General features: G+C 37.9%; 1 protein-coding gene across 2 annotated transcripts in view; it reads right to left on the reverse strand.

The window, feature by feature from the left end:
- Positions 1–20,777, reverse strand: part of SYT10 (synaptotagmin X) — a 73,494-nt gene that overhangs the window by 27,055 nt on the left and 25,662 nt on the right. The window contains exons 3-4 of one of the 2 annotated variants that reach the window (XM_014539242.1): positions 9,383–9,454; positions 8,279–8,846 (exon numbers count right to left, since the gene is read on the reverse strand). In XM_014539242.1, coding sequence (XP_014394728.1) covers positions 8,279–8,812 — 534 coding nt within the window. In that variant the 5' untranslated portion in view covers positions 8,813–8,846; positions 9,383–9,454. The remainder of the gene's footprint in view (positions 1–8,278; positions 8,847–9,382; positions 9,455–20,777) is intronic. The other variant, XM_005865674.2, reaches the window with a different exon arrangement.

Below are 20,777 nucleotides of genomic sequence, written 5' to 3' on the forward strand. Positions count from 1 at the left end.
CTCAAGAACCTCCCTCTCACAATCCAGGACCCCTCGGGGGATGTCGGAGAGCTGGTTTTGGCCCAATCCCTGCAGGCCAGGCCTAGGGACCCCACTGATGCACAAATCTGTGCACCAGGCCTCTAGACCACTGGCTCCCCACTTCAGGTCTGGATCCCCTGGGGCCTCTAGCCTATTGCAGAGGTCATGGATCTGGTCCTTACAGAAACTTTTCAACTCGATTAGCTAAATGATGAGATGTGCAGGACCTACTGGCTATGGCCCCAATGTCTGGTGCCCGCGCTGGCCCATCCACTTAATATTGATTTCCAGTGGAGGTAGTGAATTTTCCCACTACCATTATCGGCTAGGAAACTGGCCATGGCTTCCCTCCTACCGGGCAGACAGTAGCACCAGCAGGCAACCTCCGGGGAGGGAAGGAAGCGAAGCAGCAGCTCAGGTGGGAAGAAGGAGGTTCCCGCCACAGGACTTGGCCTGGGCAGAAGGGCCTGGGCGGGAGCCTGACATTGAGCAAGGATCCTGCCCTAGGCCAACTAGATTCCATGCTAAGTAAACCCTGTTTGCTAAATAATTGCATTTTGTAACTAAATGCCCACAAGTCATCAGTTACCACCAAACTTAGGGTAAAGTGAGATGAAAGAGCGAGACAGATACAGAGAGAAAGTGACATAATATTGGGAGAAGAGAGGAGGGAACCGGATTCCGGGGTGTGTCACCCGAGAACAGCCTTCTTGCAATCTGGGACCCCTCAGGGGATGCTGGAGAGCTGGTTTCAGCCCGATCCCCACAGGCCAGGCCGAGGGAACCTACTGGTGCACGAATCCATGCACCAGGCCTCTAGTGTGAAATAAAACACATTACTTTAAACCAAAGCTCAGCTAGTGCATTTAGTACTCTGAATGGTTGGTACAATGGACACAAGTTTCTTGTATTTGTCATGTCAAGGCCTACTCTTTCAAACAGTATTTGACAGATCCTTAGAAGGTAACACATTCAAGCATGTATAGCTGCAAACAAGGTGAATGTGGTTATATATATACACCTTCCTTTCTTGTGAGAATTCCTGAGTGTCTAAAACATGGTTGGTGCTGAAAAATGTTCATTGGATGGATGAGCGAATAAATAAATAGGCAAAATAAAATTAGTACTGTTAAAAAAAAGCTTTTCCTTTACTTTCAATGGCTTCTTGAGTGCATGAGAAAACTATGTTTAAATATTCAAAATACGTTAGTCTTTATAATGATTGACTTTCTGAAAAAAAATATTTTAATAATATACTCACAGTTTTAAAATAAAATGTATATAAAGAAATATGTTGGCAAAAGCATTCCTTTTCTATATTCATTCCATTTTTACCATTTTCCCAATAAGTAATTAATATTATTAAATTCTTGTGGGTTTTTACATAGATTTTTTTTGTATATATAATTGAATGTAAATAAATATTTCTCTTTCACATTACAGACATAGGTACACATACACACCATTCTTCCAGTGATTTTTTTCCTACATTGGAGATATTTCTGTTGTGCAAGAGGTGATTGGCTTGCAATATTTGTTCTATATAGTAAGATAATCCTAAAGTAAAAATTATTTTTTGGACATAATATTAAGACAAACCTTTATTATTTCCTTTGTCATTCTATTTGAAATTTAAAAATGCCCGATAATTTCTGTTAAAAATATAAATCCTCCTTGTATAGAAATAATTTATTAGCAAGGGAATTATGAATATAAAATGTGTGACTCTTGTTTCAATTTGATAGAATTTTTGACAATAAATTAAAAATATTCTTGGTTTATTTTACAAATAAATTTGTGCCATAGACTGACTAATAAAAAAATAACCTGTCTATAGAAAGTAGTTAATGTTAACAAATATAACTAAGCATACGTTTATTAATGTGTAATCAGACGGGTACATCACTACATTGTTTGTTTTTTTTTCCAGTGGTAGATTTGTACTTACATACATTCTTACACTTGACCTTCTATGAAAATTTGTTTTAAAATTAACCACTAAGTGCTCATATATGCCATGCAGGGTGCAAGAGATGCCTAAGATAATTGCTTCTTCCAGAAATCAGAGGCAAGTGGCAGACATAAAACATATACTTCTAGAATTTAGAATGTTTCATTATCATATATTACCTTCTTTTCATTTCCATTGCTCCAAGCCTCAATCAAACTTTATTTAATCTAATTTACACTGCTGTTAAACTCCTTCCTGATGTCCTCTATTTCATAATCCTCCACTCCTATCCACTAAACACACCAAGATGCCACACAAGATAATATTTCCAGTAGTTTCACTCCTCTAATAAAAACAAAATAAATGTGAACCCCTATGGTATTGAATGTCCTATTGATTGTAGTTAAAATGTCACATTCTACTTTGGGTTCTCTTTAGTACCTTCATCCCATATTCCCATTCACAAGTTTACTGTTTTTCACCCTGAAAACATTCTGGTCTCAATTTATTTTCTTTACCTCTGCTGTTTTCTCTTCAGGGAACATATATCTCCTTTTTTCAGAATTCTATCATCATCCAAAGGTGATCTTAAATACCATTTTCATCTGAGATACAATCTGTGCCAAAAAGTGTGTGTGTGTGTGTGTGTGTGTGTGTGTGTGTGTAGACAACACTACGTTTGTGGATATTATCAGGAAATGATTAGATAGTATTACTTATATGTTGACATATACTCCATTTTTTGGTATACTGGTTCTTCCATTTGATTAAACTTATTGGCCATAATTTGTATTTTATTAGTATTTATTTCCACTTTGTACAAAGTATAAACTTAACTTTGTACATAGAAGATTCTCAGTAAATATTTATGTAATCAAACTGAAGTTATTTAAATCAAATGCTATAGAAAAAAATAATTTCATTTAATAAACTGGCCTAGAAAGATTTTTTGCATAAGACTTTGGGCAGGCCTTTGGATATATGGAAAAACATGACAGATTCCATGATGAAAATTTGGTGGTGTGAGACACATACAATAATTAAAAACAACAATTTGATAAAAAGCAGCTACTCTTATTTCCACAAAGTTCTATTTTCAACAATTATAAGAAGGAAAAAAAGAGGTCCATAGTACTGATATTAATATGCTAGTACAGCAGGATTTGATACTCATGAGATTTATTAGAAATTAAAGATATATCAACTATTTCTTTACAAATTGATGACAAATGTTTTTTTCTACTAAATTTTTATTAAGTTTGAGATTTGTAGTTACATAAAGACACTCTTTAAAAACTCATACATGATTATCCTATATAATAAAAGGCTAGCCCTAACCGGTTTGGCTCAGTGGATAGAGCGTCGGCCTGTGGACTGAAAGGTCCCAGGTTCGATTCCGGTCAAGGGCATGTACGTAGGTTGCGTGCACATCCCCAGTAGGGGGTGTGCAGGAGGCAGCTGATCGATGTTTCTCTCTCATCGATGTTTCTAACTCTCTATCCCTCTCCCTTCCTCTCTGTAAAAAATCAATATATTAAAAATAAAATGAAATAAAATAAAATAAAAGGCTAATATGCAAATAGACCAAATGGCGGAACAACCAATCGGTCGCTATGATGCGCGCTGACCACCAGGGGGCGTGTGTGGAACATGGCAGGTGTTGGCTGTGGCGGGATGGTGGAGCAGGTGAGCGGGGGAACCAGACCAAGGTGGGGAGCCAGTCGCTGTCATTGGGGAGAGCCTCTGGGGTTTACTGAAAATACTTTGGTCCTGCGTGCTGCAGTCCTGCCCAGCACTCACACCTGCTGCTGGCACTGGGCCCGCTCGCACCTGCAGCTAGTGCCAGACCCATCACTCGCACCTGCTGCTGGTGCCTGGCGCCAGCCCCACTCACTTGGCTCCATCAGCGGGTGTGAACGGTGGCTATTGGTCCTGATTGCCCCTGAGGGCTTCTCCACCTCCCCCTGCTCCTGAGGGGCAATTGGGGCAGCAGCCACTACTTGCAGCCACCAACAGTGCCAGCCGCAATCGCTCTGCACTGTCAGCGAGTGGGAGCAGTGGTGGCGGGAGTGGGGCTGCCGGCAGACAGGGGACGGGGAAGGGGCCGGGCGGGGTCACAGAGGATGGACCAAGACCCACCCCTGTGCCTACTGCAGCCTCGCAGCCCACAGTTCCTTTTAAGGTGCACGAATTCGTGCACTGGGCCCCTAGTTTCAAATAAAAAAGTATAAGAATGTTTTTTTTTTCAAGATCTGTGCACAGTAGGTAGTTATTTATACTGTCATCAGTGTCTCCTAATACATAAATAGCAAATATATTAATTCAAATATATGTTTTATTTGGTATGTAAATTCTTTTATATCTATGTTTACATAGCTGGATTACCTAGGTTTCCACAGGATTTAGGTGAGTGAGGGCATGTTATTATATTTCTTTCTTTCCTTTTTCCTTCTTCTTTGTATAAATGTCTATAATTTATGTATAAATTTATTTAAAGTTAAAGAAAGGTTAGAGTTGAAAGTTTCTTAAGCAAATATCAACCTATATCATTTTTTCTCATTTTATAATCTGAATATATAAAATTGTTTCATGATTTTTCAAAAGTTAAAAGAGGTTTTAATTAAATATTATGCTAGCCATGAAAATGATACTCCTGTATATTGTGGATTTTGGTCCCATAGCCAAGACATTTAGGTTTCATTATTATCTTCTCAATAAAAAACTCATAAGCTGTATTTGGAACTGTGTGTTGCTCAATGTTCCAGTTAAAGGGAAATGTCATTTGACTAGAATAATATAATAATACATTTCATTATCTGCCTATTTACTTTTCTTTCTAGAATATTGAAATAAAACTGTCCTTACACGTGGTATGCAGAATAAAGGCACCCCAAAGATAGCCACATCCTGATTCCCAGAATCTGTGAATATGTTACCTACATGGCAAAAGGAATGTTTCAGATGTCATTAAGATTATAAACCTTGATCCTGGCCTGTGTGGCTTAGCCTTTGAGCATGGACCCAAGAACCAGGAGGTTACTGGTTCGATTCTAGGTCAGGGCACATGCCCTGGATGCAAGCTCGATACCCAGTAGCGGGTGTGTAAGAGGTAGCCGATTGATGATGTGCCTCTCTCATCAATGTTTCTCTCTATATATACCCTCTCTTTTCCTCTCTCTCTAAAAATCAATAAAAACATATTATTTAAAAATGATTATAAACCTTGGGATGGGGATATTATGCTAGATTACCCAAGCGGGCCCGATCTAAACAAAGGAATTACTGTGGCTCCTAGAAGCAGGAAAAAGGGAATGGATCTTCCCTAGTGACTCCCGGAAAGAATACAGACCTGATTTTTATCTAATTAGACCATGTCAGACTTATAACCTACAGAACTGTAAGATGATAAATGTGTTGTTTTAAGACACTAAACCTGTAGTGAATTTTACAGAAGAAATAGCAAATTAATAAATCAGGCATATGGAAGAGTTGAAAATAAAACCGAAGGCGTTATTAATATTTACCGAAAACAAACATGTCCAAATTGAAGTTTCCACAAAGAATCCCTACTTTTTTAAGGACCAGTTTAAAACACAAAAACTTACAAATGTAAAAAAAAAAAAAATCCACTATCAATTTCTTAAAAGGTTATACTAATTTTTAGACTTCATTTAGGGGTTACTTACCCCTGATCTTAAATATATGAACAAAACATGCTTCACATAATTTTTGGTATCCCTAGTACTTAGACCATGCCAAACACTCAAAATATTTGTTGAATGAATTAAAGAGGAAATAATATAAGATTGGGGAATCAAGAGAAATAATGTAACAATTAATTGTTACCTGTTTTTATAGAATTCTAGAAGGTGTCATGTTTTTTACAACAGTAAAAATAACTGCTCACCATTTTTACCCTAGTAGAAATATAAATAATAAGGTAAAACAATATGAAACCAAGTGTCCTAATATCTTTGAAATATGTTCCAGGTTCAAATTTCTTCTTTGTTACTTAATATACAGATCACAATGGAGACCATAAAATAAAAACACAACTGGAAATGTTATTATTATCTAATGCAATAAACTGGCAGTATAAATTTTAAAATTAACTTATCATATAATTTATAGTGAAAATATGATCCCAAATACCGATTGTAATTAGTAAAATATTGATAGGCAGAAAAACACAAAAGGAACTACTTTGAATTTAAGTATAATGCTCTTATTTTTTAAAAAAATAATGCCTCGCCCTAACCGGTTTGACTCAGGGGATAGAGCGTCGGCCTGCGGACTGAAAGGTCCCAGGTTCGATTCCGGTCAAGGGCATGTACCTTGGTTGCGGGCACATCCCCAGTAGGTGTGCAGGAGGCAGCTGATCAATGTTTCTCTCTCATTGATGTTTCTACCTCTCTATCCCTCTCCCTTCCTCTCTGGAAAATATCAATAAAATATATTTTTAAAAAATAATGCCTTGTCTATATTCATAAATTCTATATTTTAAGCTTATAAATTATGGCGATACTTAGACAAAAGATGGTAAATACATAAAGACAACTTGGTAGTAAAAAATTAAATTCCTCCCTTTAAAAACCAACAAATAAAAATAATTCAGCAATCTAATCTAAGGGATCAGCTCTCTAATTCCATTTCTATAATTTTATCCTGGACAAATAATTTCAAATAAAAACAAACAAACAAATTTATAGCCCTAGCCAGTTGGTCTCAGTGGATAAAGCATCGGCCTGTGGACTGAAGGGTCCTGGGTTCAATTCTGATCAAGGGCATATATCTTGGTTGCAGGCTAGGTTCTCAGCCCTGGTTGGGGCGCATATGGGAAGGCAACCAATCAATATTTCTCTTTCTCTGTTTCTCCCCCTCCCTTTCACTCTCTCTAAAAATCAATAGACAAATATCCTTGGGTGAGGATTAATAAAAAACAACAAAAAACAGTTATATAAAAAACACAATAATTTTTAGTATAACAAAATTTATGCCTAACTCAAATGTCCAACAATAAAAGAACGGTTAGGTAAATGGGTCATAAATGTAAACATCATGCACTAAAACAAATATAGCATGAAAGAAAATAAGTGGAAATATTTTAAAACTTAGTTTGATCTTAGTAATTTTAAAAATACATTGAAAAAAATTTAAAAGCAATATGTCATGATATTATATATAATTGATAGCATTATAGAGTACTTTAACTCTGTGCTTTTTCCCAAATTTTTCATATTAAAGTTATTTACAATCAGTAAAAGCATTTTGTAATTAAACCTTCTAATGTAAAAAATCACTTGTTGACCATTCAGCATTTCAAATACTGTAAGTGTGTCTATTCCAAAAAAGTTTCTGAAGGAATGGGCTGTTTTAGACCAAACCAAAGACTTTTCAAAATACTATCAAAATACATTTTAGGCTTGATCTGAGGAACACAATCATCTTAAATAAGTCAATATTAACTATGAGGCAATTAAGTGCTGGGAATAGGTGACAAATAAGTATTTTATTTTATTTATATTTATTTTTAAAAATGTATCATTATTATTGAAAGTATTATAGATGTCCCCTTTTAAAAACCCATTGACCCCCTCCATCCTGTATCCCCTCAGGTCTTCATTGAACGATTGTCTGTGTCCATGGGTTATACATATATGCATATAAATTCTTTGGTTACTCTCTTCCCACCCCCTACCTCCCCTCTTTCCTCTGAAATTCATCAGTCTGTTCCATGCTTCTATGTCTCTGGATCTATTTTTTTAGTCAGCTTATTTTGTTCATTAGATCCCACATATAAGTGAAATCATGTGACACTTGTTTTTCTCTGATTTGACTTATTTTATTAGCATAATACTCTCCAGGTACCTCCATTCTGTCTCAAAGGGTGAAATCCTCTTTTTTACTGCTACATAGTATTCCATGGCATAAATGCACTACAGCTTTTTTATCCATTCCTCAATGGGCACTTGGGCTGTTTCCAGATCTTAGCTATTGTAAATAGACCTGCTATAAACAGAGGGGTGCATATATTCTTTCTGATTGGTGTTTTGGGATTCTTAGAAGAACTATTATTTTTAGTAACTTGTAAGAACTTTTTTTAAAAAATTTATCCAATTACTAATGTTAGCTATATACTGTTAGATACCTGAGTTATTACTTGCATGTAATCAAGTCCTACCTTTGCAGGTTCTTTGCACATAAATTCCATGACTTTGTAAACTTACATCAATAAGCTGGGTAATACTTCATTTTATATACCACTGCAGGTCAAATAAAAAGCAATATATTAGAACTATTACTTACTGCGGTAGCCCAATGGATATCTCTCCATACTGTGGCTTCCCTGGAGAGATCAGAGACGTCAAACAAATTATCAAGAATCACTTCTCCAATCATGTCATGTCTAGAAAATCTGTCAAAGTCATAAACACTGAAATGCAGTTTTCGGTTGCTTATTTGATCATATGCTACTGGAAATTGAAAAGTTTCATCAAATTGAGGATTTAAAGTCTTTCTGTGCACACGGGTCTGGAATTTCTTTTTTCTATCTGGGAGAAGATACATCTTCACATACGGGTCAGACGTTCCTGTGAAGTCTTTAGCAGGGAGATCTAAAGCTTTGATGAGTTTAACAACCAGAAGTTCATTTTCATAATCATACTGGAGGGTAAAGTTAAGTTTCCCACAGGTTTTGACATCTTCTTTCCTGTTGCCCTCAGAGTCGACTGATTTCTGTTTGTAGAGCTCTGGTTTTATCCTCCCAATGCTGGTTGTTGTTTCTCCTCTTTGTAAAACGGGTTCTGTGCCTATACTAAAATCGACACTGGACACATGCATTTGCCGTGGTAGGTGTCTCTTGAAAGAACTGTGGCTGCACACACAAACATACACACAAGATCATTTAGGTAGACTATTGGTGACAATATTTAATAGTGGCATATAAACTGTCCCCCACCCCCATGATAATGAAAGCATTATATTTATACCAATAAAAGATAGATACACACACACACACACACACACACACACACACACAGATACTTTAAAAAAACCAGAAATGCAATATTCAAAGGAAATGTCTCCTAAAATTATAGAAATACTGGAAACACACAAATGCAAATATTTATGACCTTTGCAATTTTGTAATTTTAGTTGTAAAGAAACCAATTACCAACCAGGTTCAATATTTCACAAAATACTATGAATCATCAATTGTCTGGGCATATCTAAATGTAAACATTGTGTAGAAAAATCATACAGATGGCTGGTTTCTTTTCATCTGGATATTTATGTCTCATGGATTCCATGTTTCAGTGACTGAAGCATTAAAATAAAAAAATGTAAGTCCACATTTTCTTATAGAGTGTTAATTATTTCTAATACTTAAGATAATAAATGACTATTTACTTTTAAAAAGCATATATAGTTGTGACAGCCCAAATGAGTCCTTTTTTCAACAGGGAGTGGACTTCAGAAATTCTAAGGATTAAAAAAAGGTAGACTTTTAGAATTTGGGACATAATAACATAATCAAGTTTTAAAAATTCAAACTGATTTTCTTATAGTTTCACCGAGTCAATATTTCCAGAACATTAGCTCCATAACCTACTAGTGTTCTGTAAATGTGACTGACATTAAGATCTGCTACTCTTATACTTCCTCCCTGATTTCTGGCATGAGCCATGTCAACTACGTCTCTCCTCAAAACTTGGTCCCAGGTCTTTTGTTCTTTTCTTTCCTCATCTGTCCATTAGACTAATCATCAGTTCTTGGACTACAATTATTATCTTGAATCTGATGGTTACCTAGATATACTCAGATACACACATTTCCAGTTCCATTCTCTATTATCTCCAAGAGAGGTTTCTAAATGGATGTCCTAATTTTGTCTCAATTTCAAACAAACTCATTATTTTCTCCGATTTGCTCTCAAACTAGGTCTCTCTTCTAGTCTCTGACAATAGTGTTAACATTTTTTTATCAGTCGCTCATGTTAGGAAACCTGCAGGATGCTTTGAATCACCTTTATCCATGGGATTTACTGAATTTTCTAAATCCTGATAATGTTTGCATTGAAACACCACATGTAAGTGCCCATTCTGTTCCATTTTTATCGCTACTCAATCCAGATCCTCATCACCTTATACTTCATTTTCTAGAGTAGCTTTCAGCAGACTTTCCTTTCAGCTCTCTCTTACATTTAAAACCTATCTAGCACTTACTTCAAAATCCTTTACTTACCTGTTGTCTAATTACATCACGTCTACATATTTTACTAGTATAGCACAAATACTAATGACACTGTTTAATTAATACATGATCCATTGATGCACACATAAGGACTCATTTAAGAATAATAAAAAGTTAGTAAGTATCCAGAAGTAAGACACCTAACCGTGATACCATCTGAGAAGTAGTTAGAGGATCTGACACTGTTAAATCCAGAAAGAAGATTAAGAAGCAGGAGTAGAGAACAAAAATGGGATTAATGCTGGCCGTCTTCTAATATCTGAAGTATTGTCATGACATTAATTCATAGGATTTATGGGAGTTAGAGGTAGCCAGACTTTGGCTTATATAAAGGAACAGTTAAACATATTTAGAGCTGTCTAAAATGGAGAAGTAATAAACTTCCCTAAACAGGAAATGTAGAAACAAAGTTAGATGTTGAACAAAAACATTTCTGTCTCAGGTGAGATGCTAGACCTCTAAGTGTTTTCTAATATTTAATTTCTATGATCCTCTGTCATTCTGTGGTTCTTTGATAGTTTTATGGGTCTAAATATTTAATATCATTATTATGTATATTAATAAAATGGAATTTTAAAAACTAAGAATTATAATCTGAGGTGTTCCAAATTCACTCTCTTACATTTAATTAGCTTATTTTCTCTAACTGGACTGAAATACTAAACAATTAATTGAACACCATAAAAAATGCTTAAGTTGTATTGAAACAAATTCAACCTCTCAATAGTCTCCTTTTATACAAATGAAGAAGAAAACCCAAAATGTGCTGTACAAGTATGAGGGACTTTTTGCCTTTTACTGTATTATTTATATGGGCTTCTCAAAAAGCTGGAGTGTTGTAATTGCTGGGGGTGGGGAGGTTAAGGGAGATTTAATTGGAAGAAGGTAATAGGGGAGAAAATGATGAAAAAAATAAAAGAAGACAGAAAAGAAAGAAACAAAAAAGGAACTCTAGTTCAGCACATAGGCTGCAAATTAAGGTAATGGTTGAGGCTGGTAAAGTGAAGGAAGAGACCACAGGTGAACACACTGCAGCATTCTGCATGATCTTCTCTTCATGCCCAAGATAGAGGTCTTCAGTGTGATGTCTTAGAGACTTCTATTGAAGAGAGAAGGCTTAAGGAAAAAAATTATATTCCAGTATTTTGAAGAAATAATACTCAATGAAAGTATGGATGAAATAAAAGATTATTAAAACAGGAAAAAATGAAAAGTATCTTAATATATAAAAAGCCATGGGCCATCACGACCAAAACAACCAGATGGGTGACAGGCCAGTAGGGGGGTTAGTGAAGGATGACCAAACAACTGAATAGCAGGCTGCATGGGGCGACCAGGCTGGCAGGGGGGCAGTTGTGGGCAACCAGGCTGGTAGAGGGGGTCAGTTAGGAGTGACCAGGCCGGTGGCGGGGGCAGTTGGGGGAAACCAGGCTGGCAGAAGGGGACAGTTGGGGGCGACCAGGTCAGCGGGTGGGGGGGTAAATTAGGGGCGATCAGGCAGGCAGGCAGGTGAGTAGTTGGGAGCCAGCAGTCCCAGATTGTGAGAGGGATGTCCGACTGCTGGTTTAGGCCTGATCATTGGGATCAGGCCTAAACCAGCAGTGGAACATCCCCTGAGGGGTCCCAGATTGGAGAGGGTGCAGGCTGGGCTGAGGGGACCCTCACTCCCATTCCCCTGTGCATGAATTTCATGCACCGGGCCTCTACTATGCTATAAAATTTTCACAATGAAAAATTAAAGTGTGATCTTCCTCTTCAGATTTTGCTAGTAAAGGTTAATATAGCATTGAGTGCTTACTATGTGGAGGGTACAGCTGTAAACTCTTCATCAACTCACTTGGTCCTCATGTAACCCTATAAGGTGCTTAGCATATGTTCCCCATTTTACAAATTAGGCCACTGAGGCACAAGTAATAAGTAACTTATTTAAAGTCACATAGCTAGGCAGGTGCTAAAATTGAAATTTGACCAATTTGTTTGAGGCAGTCTGAGTCTAGTAGCTATGCCCTTTAACCCTGTGCTGACATAGTGGTGGCCCATTTGACTGAATTATTTTAAATAACCATCTATATATACAAAAGGCTAATATGCTCAGTGTCCATCTGACCGGTTGCTATGATGTGCACTGACCACCAGGGGGCAGACGTGCAACGCAGGAGCTGCCATGATGTGCACTGGCCATTTACAGAAAAATGGTACCATGGACCTGGTGCCCACAAAGCAACACTTGGCTTCCCCCAAGTGGGACACAGGCCCCACCACCACCCCGGAGTGACACCCCACCAAATCGCAGCCAATGCTGCCGAGATCCCATGGCACAAAATGCGGCCCACAGCCCAGCCCAGCCCGGAAATGGTAGCTGTGGGAGCCAGGTAATGATGTCACATAGCAACACCCAGCTTCCTCTCCATAGCGACTAGCCTCCTTGCAATTTCTTCAGCCCAGGAACATGACTTGCTTTATAGCCAGGTGCAAACATTTTACACTTTAACCAAATGTCTGTGAAGCATTTTCCTGTGCCTCATCTCATTTGATCCTCACAGAAGTCCTGGAGTAGGTAGATAGGAGACTCAGTGGAATCCTATTCTCTTTTCATTACCCGGAAATGGAGATTTAGAAAGCTTAGAAACTTGACCTGACTTAAAAGAATTAATAAATGGTGGACCTTGAAAATGACTTCAGGTTTCCTCACCCGTGCAAAATATAGTCAAACACTGCTGCAGTTAAATACTTTACCCTTTGTTCTCCCTGCATGATCTACAATAATAATCTGCTTTGTGTTAATATTTACTGCTGTGTTGCTGACAATTACCTGAAAGAGAAGTTGGGGTGCTTCACTGGGCTGGAAAAAGTTTAGCTAAATCAAAAAGCAGGTCTAATTAAGCAAGTTTATTCTCTCTATATAAAAGGCTAAGTTGACTCGTACATGCACGATACATATAAAGCTCTTGCTGGCACCAATCTCATATGTGTGTTTCTATCTGTCATTGTCAATCGTGAATTTGGTTGACACTTCGATTATAGAGAAAGGGCAAATAGTGATATTAAAATATTTCTTCTAATTAGTTTCCTTTCAATGTGCATGAATTCATGCACTGGGCCACTAGGATAAAATAATTAACAAGATTTATAGTATATATTTTATTAAGTTTTTCTACTTACACATGAAATATGACATTATTTAATCCACTAAAGTACAAAGTTTACTTGGTTCAAATAATTTGTGATTTTTTTTAGAGCTGTTTTAAACATTTTTGGCTAGTTACCACAAATTGAAAGGAAGCAAATATGTTTAATTCATAAGTTATGATCAGACATGTACAAAATTCTTATTAATTCACAGTTTTTATATTATATGAAACATGTTTTGAAAATACTAAGTACCAAAAAGAAATTTGTAAGGTAATTTATGCTGCATTATACATTGAAAACTAATTAAGATAGGATAATAATAAAAAAATTATTTCTATGTAAAGAAATATAGTAAGACTATTCTATCTCATACTAGAAGCCCAGCGCAAGAAAATTTATGCACTGCGGGGGGGGGGGGCGTTCCCTCAGCCCGGCCTGCCCCCTCTCACAGTCCAGGAGCCCTCAGGGGTGGGAGGCAACCCAGCGATCAGGGGACGGTGACGCCCCATCACACTTCTGCTGCTGCCACTGTTGGCAGCGCAAGCCTTGGCCAGCTCTGGTTACCTGAGCCTCAGGCAGCCCCAGGCGGCTGGACAGCTGACATCTGAAGCTTGCCTGTGCCTCAGGCCAGCCCTAGATGGCTGGGGGGCTGAGGGGACTGGGGGACTCCAGAGGCAGGCACACCTGCCACCCTGGTGGGGCTGAGGAGACTGGGCACCGCCATCTTTGAGGGCATGGCAGTCAATTAGCATATTCCCTCCTTATTGGCTGTGGGCGCTGCCATCTTTGAGGGTGCGGCAGTCAATTAGCATATTCCCTCCTTATTGGCTGTGGGCGCTGCCATCTTTGAGGGTGCGGCAGTCAATTAGCATATTCCCTCCTTATTGGCTGTGGGCGCTGCCATCTTTGAGGGTGCGGCAGTCAATTAGCATATTCCCTCCTTATTGGCTGTGGGCGCTGCCATCTTTGAGGGTGCGGCAGTCAATTAGCATATTCCCTCCTTATTGGCTGTGGGCGCTGCCATCTTTGAGGGTGCGGCAGTCAATTAGCATATTCCCTCCTTATTGGCTGTGGGCGCTGCCATCTTTGAGGGTGCGGCAGTCAATTAGCATATTCCCTCCTTATTGGCTGTGGGCGCTGCCATCTTTGAGGGTGCGGCAGTCAATTAGCATATTCCCTCCTTATTGGCTGTGGGCGCTGCCATCTTTGAGGGTGCGGCAGTCAATTAGCATATTCCCTCCTTATTGGCTGTGGGCGCTGCCATCTTTGCGACGGTGTGAAGGTCAATTAGCATATTCCCTCTTTATTAGATACAATGAGGGAATTAGTTCCTAATTAAAACCATACTGAGTTTAAGACCCAATATTTTAGTCTCTGCATGTATCTTTTTCTATATCTATCTAAATCTATCTATATATATCTATATCTATATTTATTTATTTATTTATTTTATTTGCAAGGGATTTTTTTTGTTTTGTTTTATTGCTTAGAGTATTACAAAGAGTATTACATATGTCTCCTTTTTTCCCCCCCTTGACATTCCTCTGGCCTCCCCTACCCCCCAGTGTCTTGTGTCCATTGGTTATGCTTATATGCATGCATACAAGTCCTTCGCTATATCTATATCTATATCTATATCTATATCTATATCTATATCTATATCTATATCTATATCTATATCTATATCTATATCTATATCTATATCTATATCTATATCTATATCTATATCTATATCTATATGGTAAGATATATATCTATCTATATCTATATCTATATCTATATCTATATCTATATCTATATCTATCTAAATCTATATCATCTATCTATACCTATACCTATATCTATCTTTATTGGCTTAAGCTTGAAATAATCTGATACACAGATTGATCCCATTTAAATGCATTAATGATACTATTAAATATATTTTGACCTTGAGATATATTGGATCAGAATCAGGGGCTAAATCAGGGGTCCTCAAACTACAGCCCGCGGGCCACATGCAAATACAAATATTGTATTTGTTCCCGTTTTGTTTTTTTACTTCAAAATAAGATATGTGCAGTGTGCATAGGAATTTGTTCATAGTTTTTTTTTTAAACTATAGTCCAGCCCTCCAACGGTCTGAGGGACAGTGAACTGGCCCCCTGTTTAAAAAGTTTGAGGACCCCTGGGCTAAATTATTGTCAAGGAACCATCAGAGAGCATTTATAAAATAAGAATGTAAAAAGGAATACAGGTAGTACATATTATTGTCAATTTTAAAAGGGCGTGGTATAACCCAGTTTAAATACTCAATGTTCCTAAGAGATTTTGAATATTTTATTAAATTATCTAATATTTCTATCAAAAATCACTTTCACTTATGCACCAATTTTTATTTTTGTGAGAAAAAAACTAAAAATAATTCATTTTTTTATAGATTGGTTCCATAAGTTCACACTCACTTATACTTTTCAATATAATGAAATTTTAATCTTCCATCCTCTCCCTAAAAATCAGTAATTTCTTTCTTATGCCTCAGAATATAACTGTACAGCTGTAAAGAGCCCCTTTCTAACAGGAATCAGGATAGTAACACTTTTGTTCTAGTAAGCCAGTGCCCTAATTATAGGGTAAATAGTGCATATTCTAAGTCACAGTTGAGCTAGTCAGCTAAGAGAAGCTTTAATTATTACAATGTTAAACTATTACCATGACAACACAGATCTTCTTGCTTGCTTTTTCTTCTCTTCTTTCTTTTGGAATGACAGAGATAAGTGGCTATTTAGTGTCACACAAATATTCAACCAATCCAAGTGTAGGCCATTCGATTATTTCTGATCCCATTCTTACCCTTCAAATCTAGGAAAGCACCACCCAAGTGCTTTTACAGATGGTGAAAGAAAAACTTTCCCCATTTTATCTGAACACCTGAAAGTAGCTAGATATAGTCAATATTACTTGATGCATGCTTCTCTCTGATCAACATCTCATCTCTTCTACTCCAACTTAGATAACTTTCCCAACTCAACAGAAACTCCAATCCACAGATCTTATTACCATTTCATAATCACTAATGCCTTAATATAATTTCCCCTCTTTACCCAGTTTCAACCCCACGATTAATTATTATTATTATTTTTTTATTGCTTAAAGTATTACATAGGGTATTACATATGTGTCCTTTTTTTCCCCGCCCTTGACAATCCCCTGGCCTCCCCTACCCCCCAGTGTCTTATGTCCATTGGTTATGCTTATATGCATGCATACAAGTCCTTCGGTTGATCTCTTACCCCCTTCCCTCCTGCCCCCCAACCCTCCCCGGCCTTCCCCACATGATCCCACGATTAATTATTAAAGCCAATCTATGCATACATCCCCAATTCCCTTATTGCTCTCTACTTTCTTAGTTCTAGAGCAAAACCACAGAACCAGTTAAATTCAATTTTCCATCATTGCTACACCTGCACATGTGCAAGTGAATTTAACTGGAGTAAAACATAAAACAACTGTGACGGTTTCACTTTAAATTCAAGATCACATTTCTCATGTTGACCCTAATGCTGCACAGCAACCCATTCTCTCTCTTAAATCTCCTAGACCTCAAGAAGACTATTTCACACTTTTCCACCTTTTTTCACACATTCATCAACTTCTTCCTCAGTCCCTGTCTCCATTAATGACCAGACTTTGCACTTCACTAAGAAAACTGAGGCAAAGAGCAGAAACCTTCCAGACTCACAATACCTCATCAACCCTCCTATCTGAATCTGTACCCATATATTTTGCCTTCCAGTTGATATTAAATTAACCACCCATGCTCCTATCTAAAGGCAATCATTCCACTTGTAGACTAATTCCCATTTTTCTCTCATGTTACCTTCAAGAATGCTCCTCTCTAATTCCTGAATAATTCTCCCTCTTTATTAGATTACTAGAGGCCCAGTGCACAAACTTTGTGCACGGAGGGGTGGGGGGTCCATCAGCCTGGCCTGAATCCTCTCCAATCTGGGACCCCTTGGGGGATCGGGCCTGTAGGATTGGGCCTAAACCAACAGTCGAACATCCTTCTCACAATCCGGGACTGCTGGCTCCTAACCGCTCACCTGCCTGCCTGCCTGATTGCCCCTAACCACTTCTGCCTGCTAGCCTGATCACCCCCTAACCGCTCCTCTGCCGGCCTAATGGCCCCCAACGGCCCTCCCCTGCCAGCTTGATGGCCCCCAACTGCCCTCCCCTGCCAGCCTGATGGCCCCCAACTGCCCTCCCCTGCCAGCCTGGTCACCCCTAACTGCCCTCTCTGCTGGCCTGGTCCCCCCCAACTGCCCTCCCCTGCAGGCCTGATGGCCCACAACTGCCCTCCCCTGCTGGCCATCTTGTGTTGGCCATCTTGTGATGACATGAGGGTGTTGCGCAAGGACCACCTAGGCTTTTATTAGGATAGATTACCATAAACATAACAGCATACTCTGATTTCTCCTATCTTAAAGGAACCTTCTATTCCCCTCACTTTCTCTGTACTGCTCTGTTACTCTAACACATTTGCAGCAAACTCCTTGAAAGAGTTAAGGATGGTATGTTCACTGTCTAGTTTTTCTCTTTCCAGTCTATTTAAACTCACTCTAATTAGCTTTTCACATCCCAACTCCAGCATAACTAATCTTGAGAATGGCACCAATGTCTCCCCCATATTACTAAACTCACAGGTCAGTCCACAGTCCTCAAGCAAGCTGGGAAGATCGGAGTCACTCCTGGTTGTTCACATACTCTCTTCACTTGGCTTCTGGGTTATTTCCTCCTGGCTTCCCTCCTACTTCATGCATCTCTACTTCTCATTCTACTATGTTGTTCCTTGTTCCTTATGTCTTAACATTAGAGTCCCTCAGAAATTCATCTCTGATTTTTTTTTAATCCATAATCACCTTTTTGATAATATCATCTGTTTTTGGACACTAGCTGTATATACCTGTACCCCAAACTTATATACCTATCACAGATTCTCTCCAGAATTCAAGTTATTATCCAGTTGCCTACTCAACTTCTCCACTTTGATTTCTAATAGAATTCTGAAACTCAACAGAAATAGATCTCCTGTTCTTGCCTCTCAAACTCACCCCATCTACAGTCTTGTCTATCTCAACTTGATCTTTCCAGCTGCTCAGGTTAGGGCTTTGGTGTCTTCTTTGACTCCCCTCTTTTTACTCATATGCCACAGCTCATCTGTCAAAGTATTCTGTTTAGTCCAGCCGGAGTGGCTCAGTGGTTGAGTGTGGACCTATGAACCAGGAGGTCATGGTTCGATTCCCAGTCAGGGTACATGCCAGGGTTGCAGGCTTGGATCCCAGTGTGTGTGTGTGTGGAGGGCGGGTTAAGGGCGTTAGGAAGGCAGCTGATCAATGATTCTCATTATGATGTTTCTATCTCTCTCCCTCTCCTTTCCTCTCTGAGATCGATAAAATTATATTTTAAAAAAGATATTCTGTTTGTTCTACCTTCAAAATAGATCTTGAATCCAGCCAGTTCTCACCATCATTAATACCACCTTCCTGGTCTCACCATCACCTGTGGTCTGGATTATATAGCCTCTTTAATGAGCTTTCTATTTCTATCCTTGTGCCTCTGTCAATGTTCATTCTCAAAACAACAGAGTTATCTTTTCAAAGCATAAGTCAGATTATGCCACCACTTTGAATAAAAACCCTTTAGTGGCTTCTCATTTTACTCAGAGTAAAAGCCAAAAATGTTTTAGCTCAAATGTTTCAGCTCCTGTTACCGCTCTGATTTTTCTCCCAGCATTCTTCATCTTGCTCTCTCTGCTATAGCCACTGGCCTCCTGGCTGCAGTTGGAACACAAGTGGCAAGTTCTAGCTTCAGGGCCTTTGCATGGAGAGCTCTCCCCAGGCACTCTCATGCCCACCCTCCCACCTCTTCAAGTTTTTGCCGAAACATCTCAGCATTTCAAATATGATAGTCTATAGACTCTATACTGACTATCATATTTGAAATTACAATGCAGCCCCCTCTCCCATTTAGACCCACCAATCTCTTTATTTTGCACTATTATTTTCTATAGAACTTATTACCTTCTAATACATCATGTAATTTATTTAATTATATTGTGTGGTTCTTTTTCACAAGAATGTGGGTAGGAATTTTTGGCCATTTTGTTCCCTAATATATATCAAATGTTTAGAAAAATGCCTGGCACATAACAAGTGTTCAATAAATATCACTGAATTAATAAATTAATTGAATTCTTTTTTCCCAAAAAATTTAGACTTCTCATAAACAATCCAATAACAACAAAAGTTATTTAGAGGGAAAACTGTTTTCTTCTCAATTATGCAATATAATAATTAAAATTCATTTACGTAATCTATTTTTATTCTGTTCAAATAATTTACCAGCAATCTATAAATTAATAGCAATTAATAAAAATAAAGGTTCAAATAAAGGTTATTCTGAAAACACTTCCCCCCTGACCTTTCTCCATGTTAAAAAAAAGTATAAAAATCATAACAGGTGATAAACAATTGCTTTTGCTCTAATATATATTTACAGAAATGCCATGAAGCTATGAATTAGGTTGGGAAATATATCTTGGTAGTTTTCAATCTAAAAATAAAGTTCTGAGAACATATTTAATATTACTAAAAAGAAGCAATACAAAATGAAGCCTTAAACATAAAAAAACCCTCTGTAATAATATAGACAAACCTCTGGTCAAAATAATAAATCTAAGAACATTTTATTTAGTATAACTAGTTCTTAGAGGGTCTTTTGATCTAAACTATGTATTCTAGCTTTACATTTCTAGCTCAGTGTGTCTGCTGGTTATCAGGAGCCTACTTCCTGGTGAGCACAGCTAGGTTTTGGAGGAGGAAAATATCTTAGTCTTCCCACTGAGTTCACCTACCACCCTGGGTGACACCTCTTCTATATTCCACATTTCATTGAGCATACTACAAATAGTGTACTAAAATTCCCTATTTTCAGATTAACATTCCATTCTAAAATCCTTTTACTTGATTGTGTTCTTTATAATGGTGGAGTCAGTAGTATTCATGTTTTTATTAATTTCATAATAATATATGCTGGAACTAAGGAAATGCCATTGGAAATTTGTATCAAAATAATTTAATTAACATTTCTGTGACTAATAGAATCAACCCCCCCAAACATTGTTTGTACTGTGAAGAAAGAGGGCCCAATCAATTTAAAATCAGTGCTTTTAAAGAGATGATATTTATCAGTGCCAGAAAAACAAACTCTTCAAGTTTGAATCTACTTTGTAAGGTTTTATACCTGACCTTGATTGATTCAAAGAGCCATACCATTTCAGAAAAGAAGTTAATGGGTACACCAAATGCATATCCTATCTAATAAAAGAGAAACATGGTAATTAGCTGCACAGCCGCTACCCTTCCCATTGGCTAATCAG

Source organism: Myotis brandtii, unplaced genomic scaffold (genome assembly GCF_000412655.1).
Source record: "Myotis brandtii unplaced genomic scaffold, ASM41265v1 scaffold209, whole genome shotgun sequence".
NCBI classification, from domain to species: domain Eukaryota; kingdom Metazoa; phylum Chordata; class Mammalia; order Chiroptera; family Vespertilionidae; genus Myotis; species Myotis brandtii.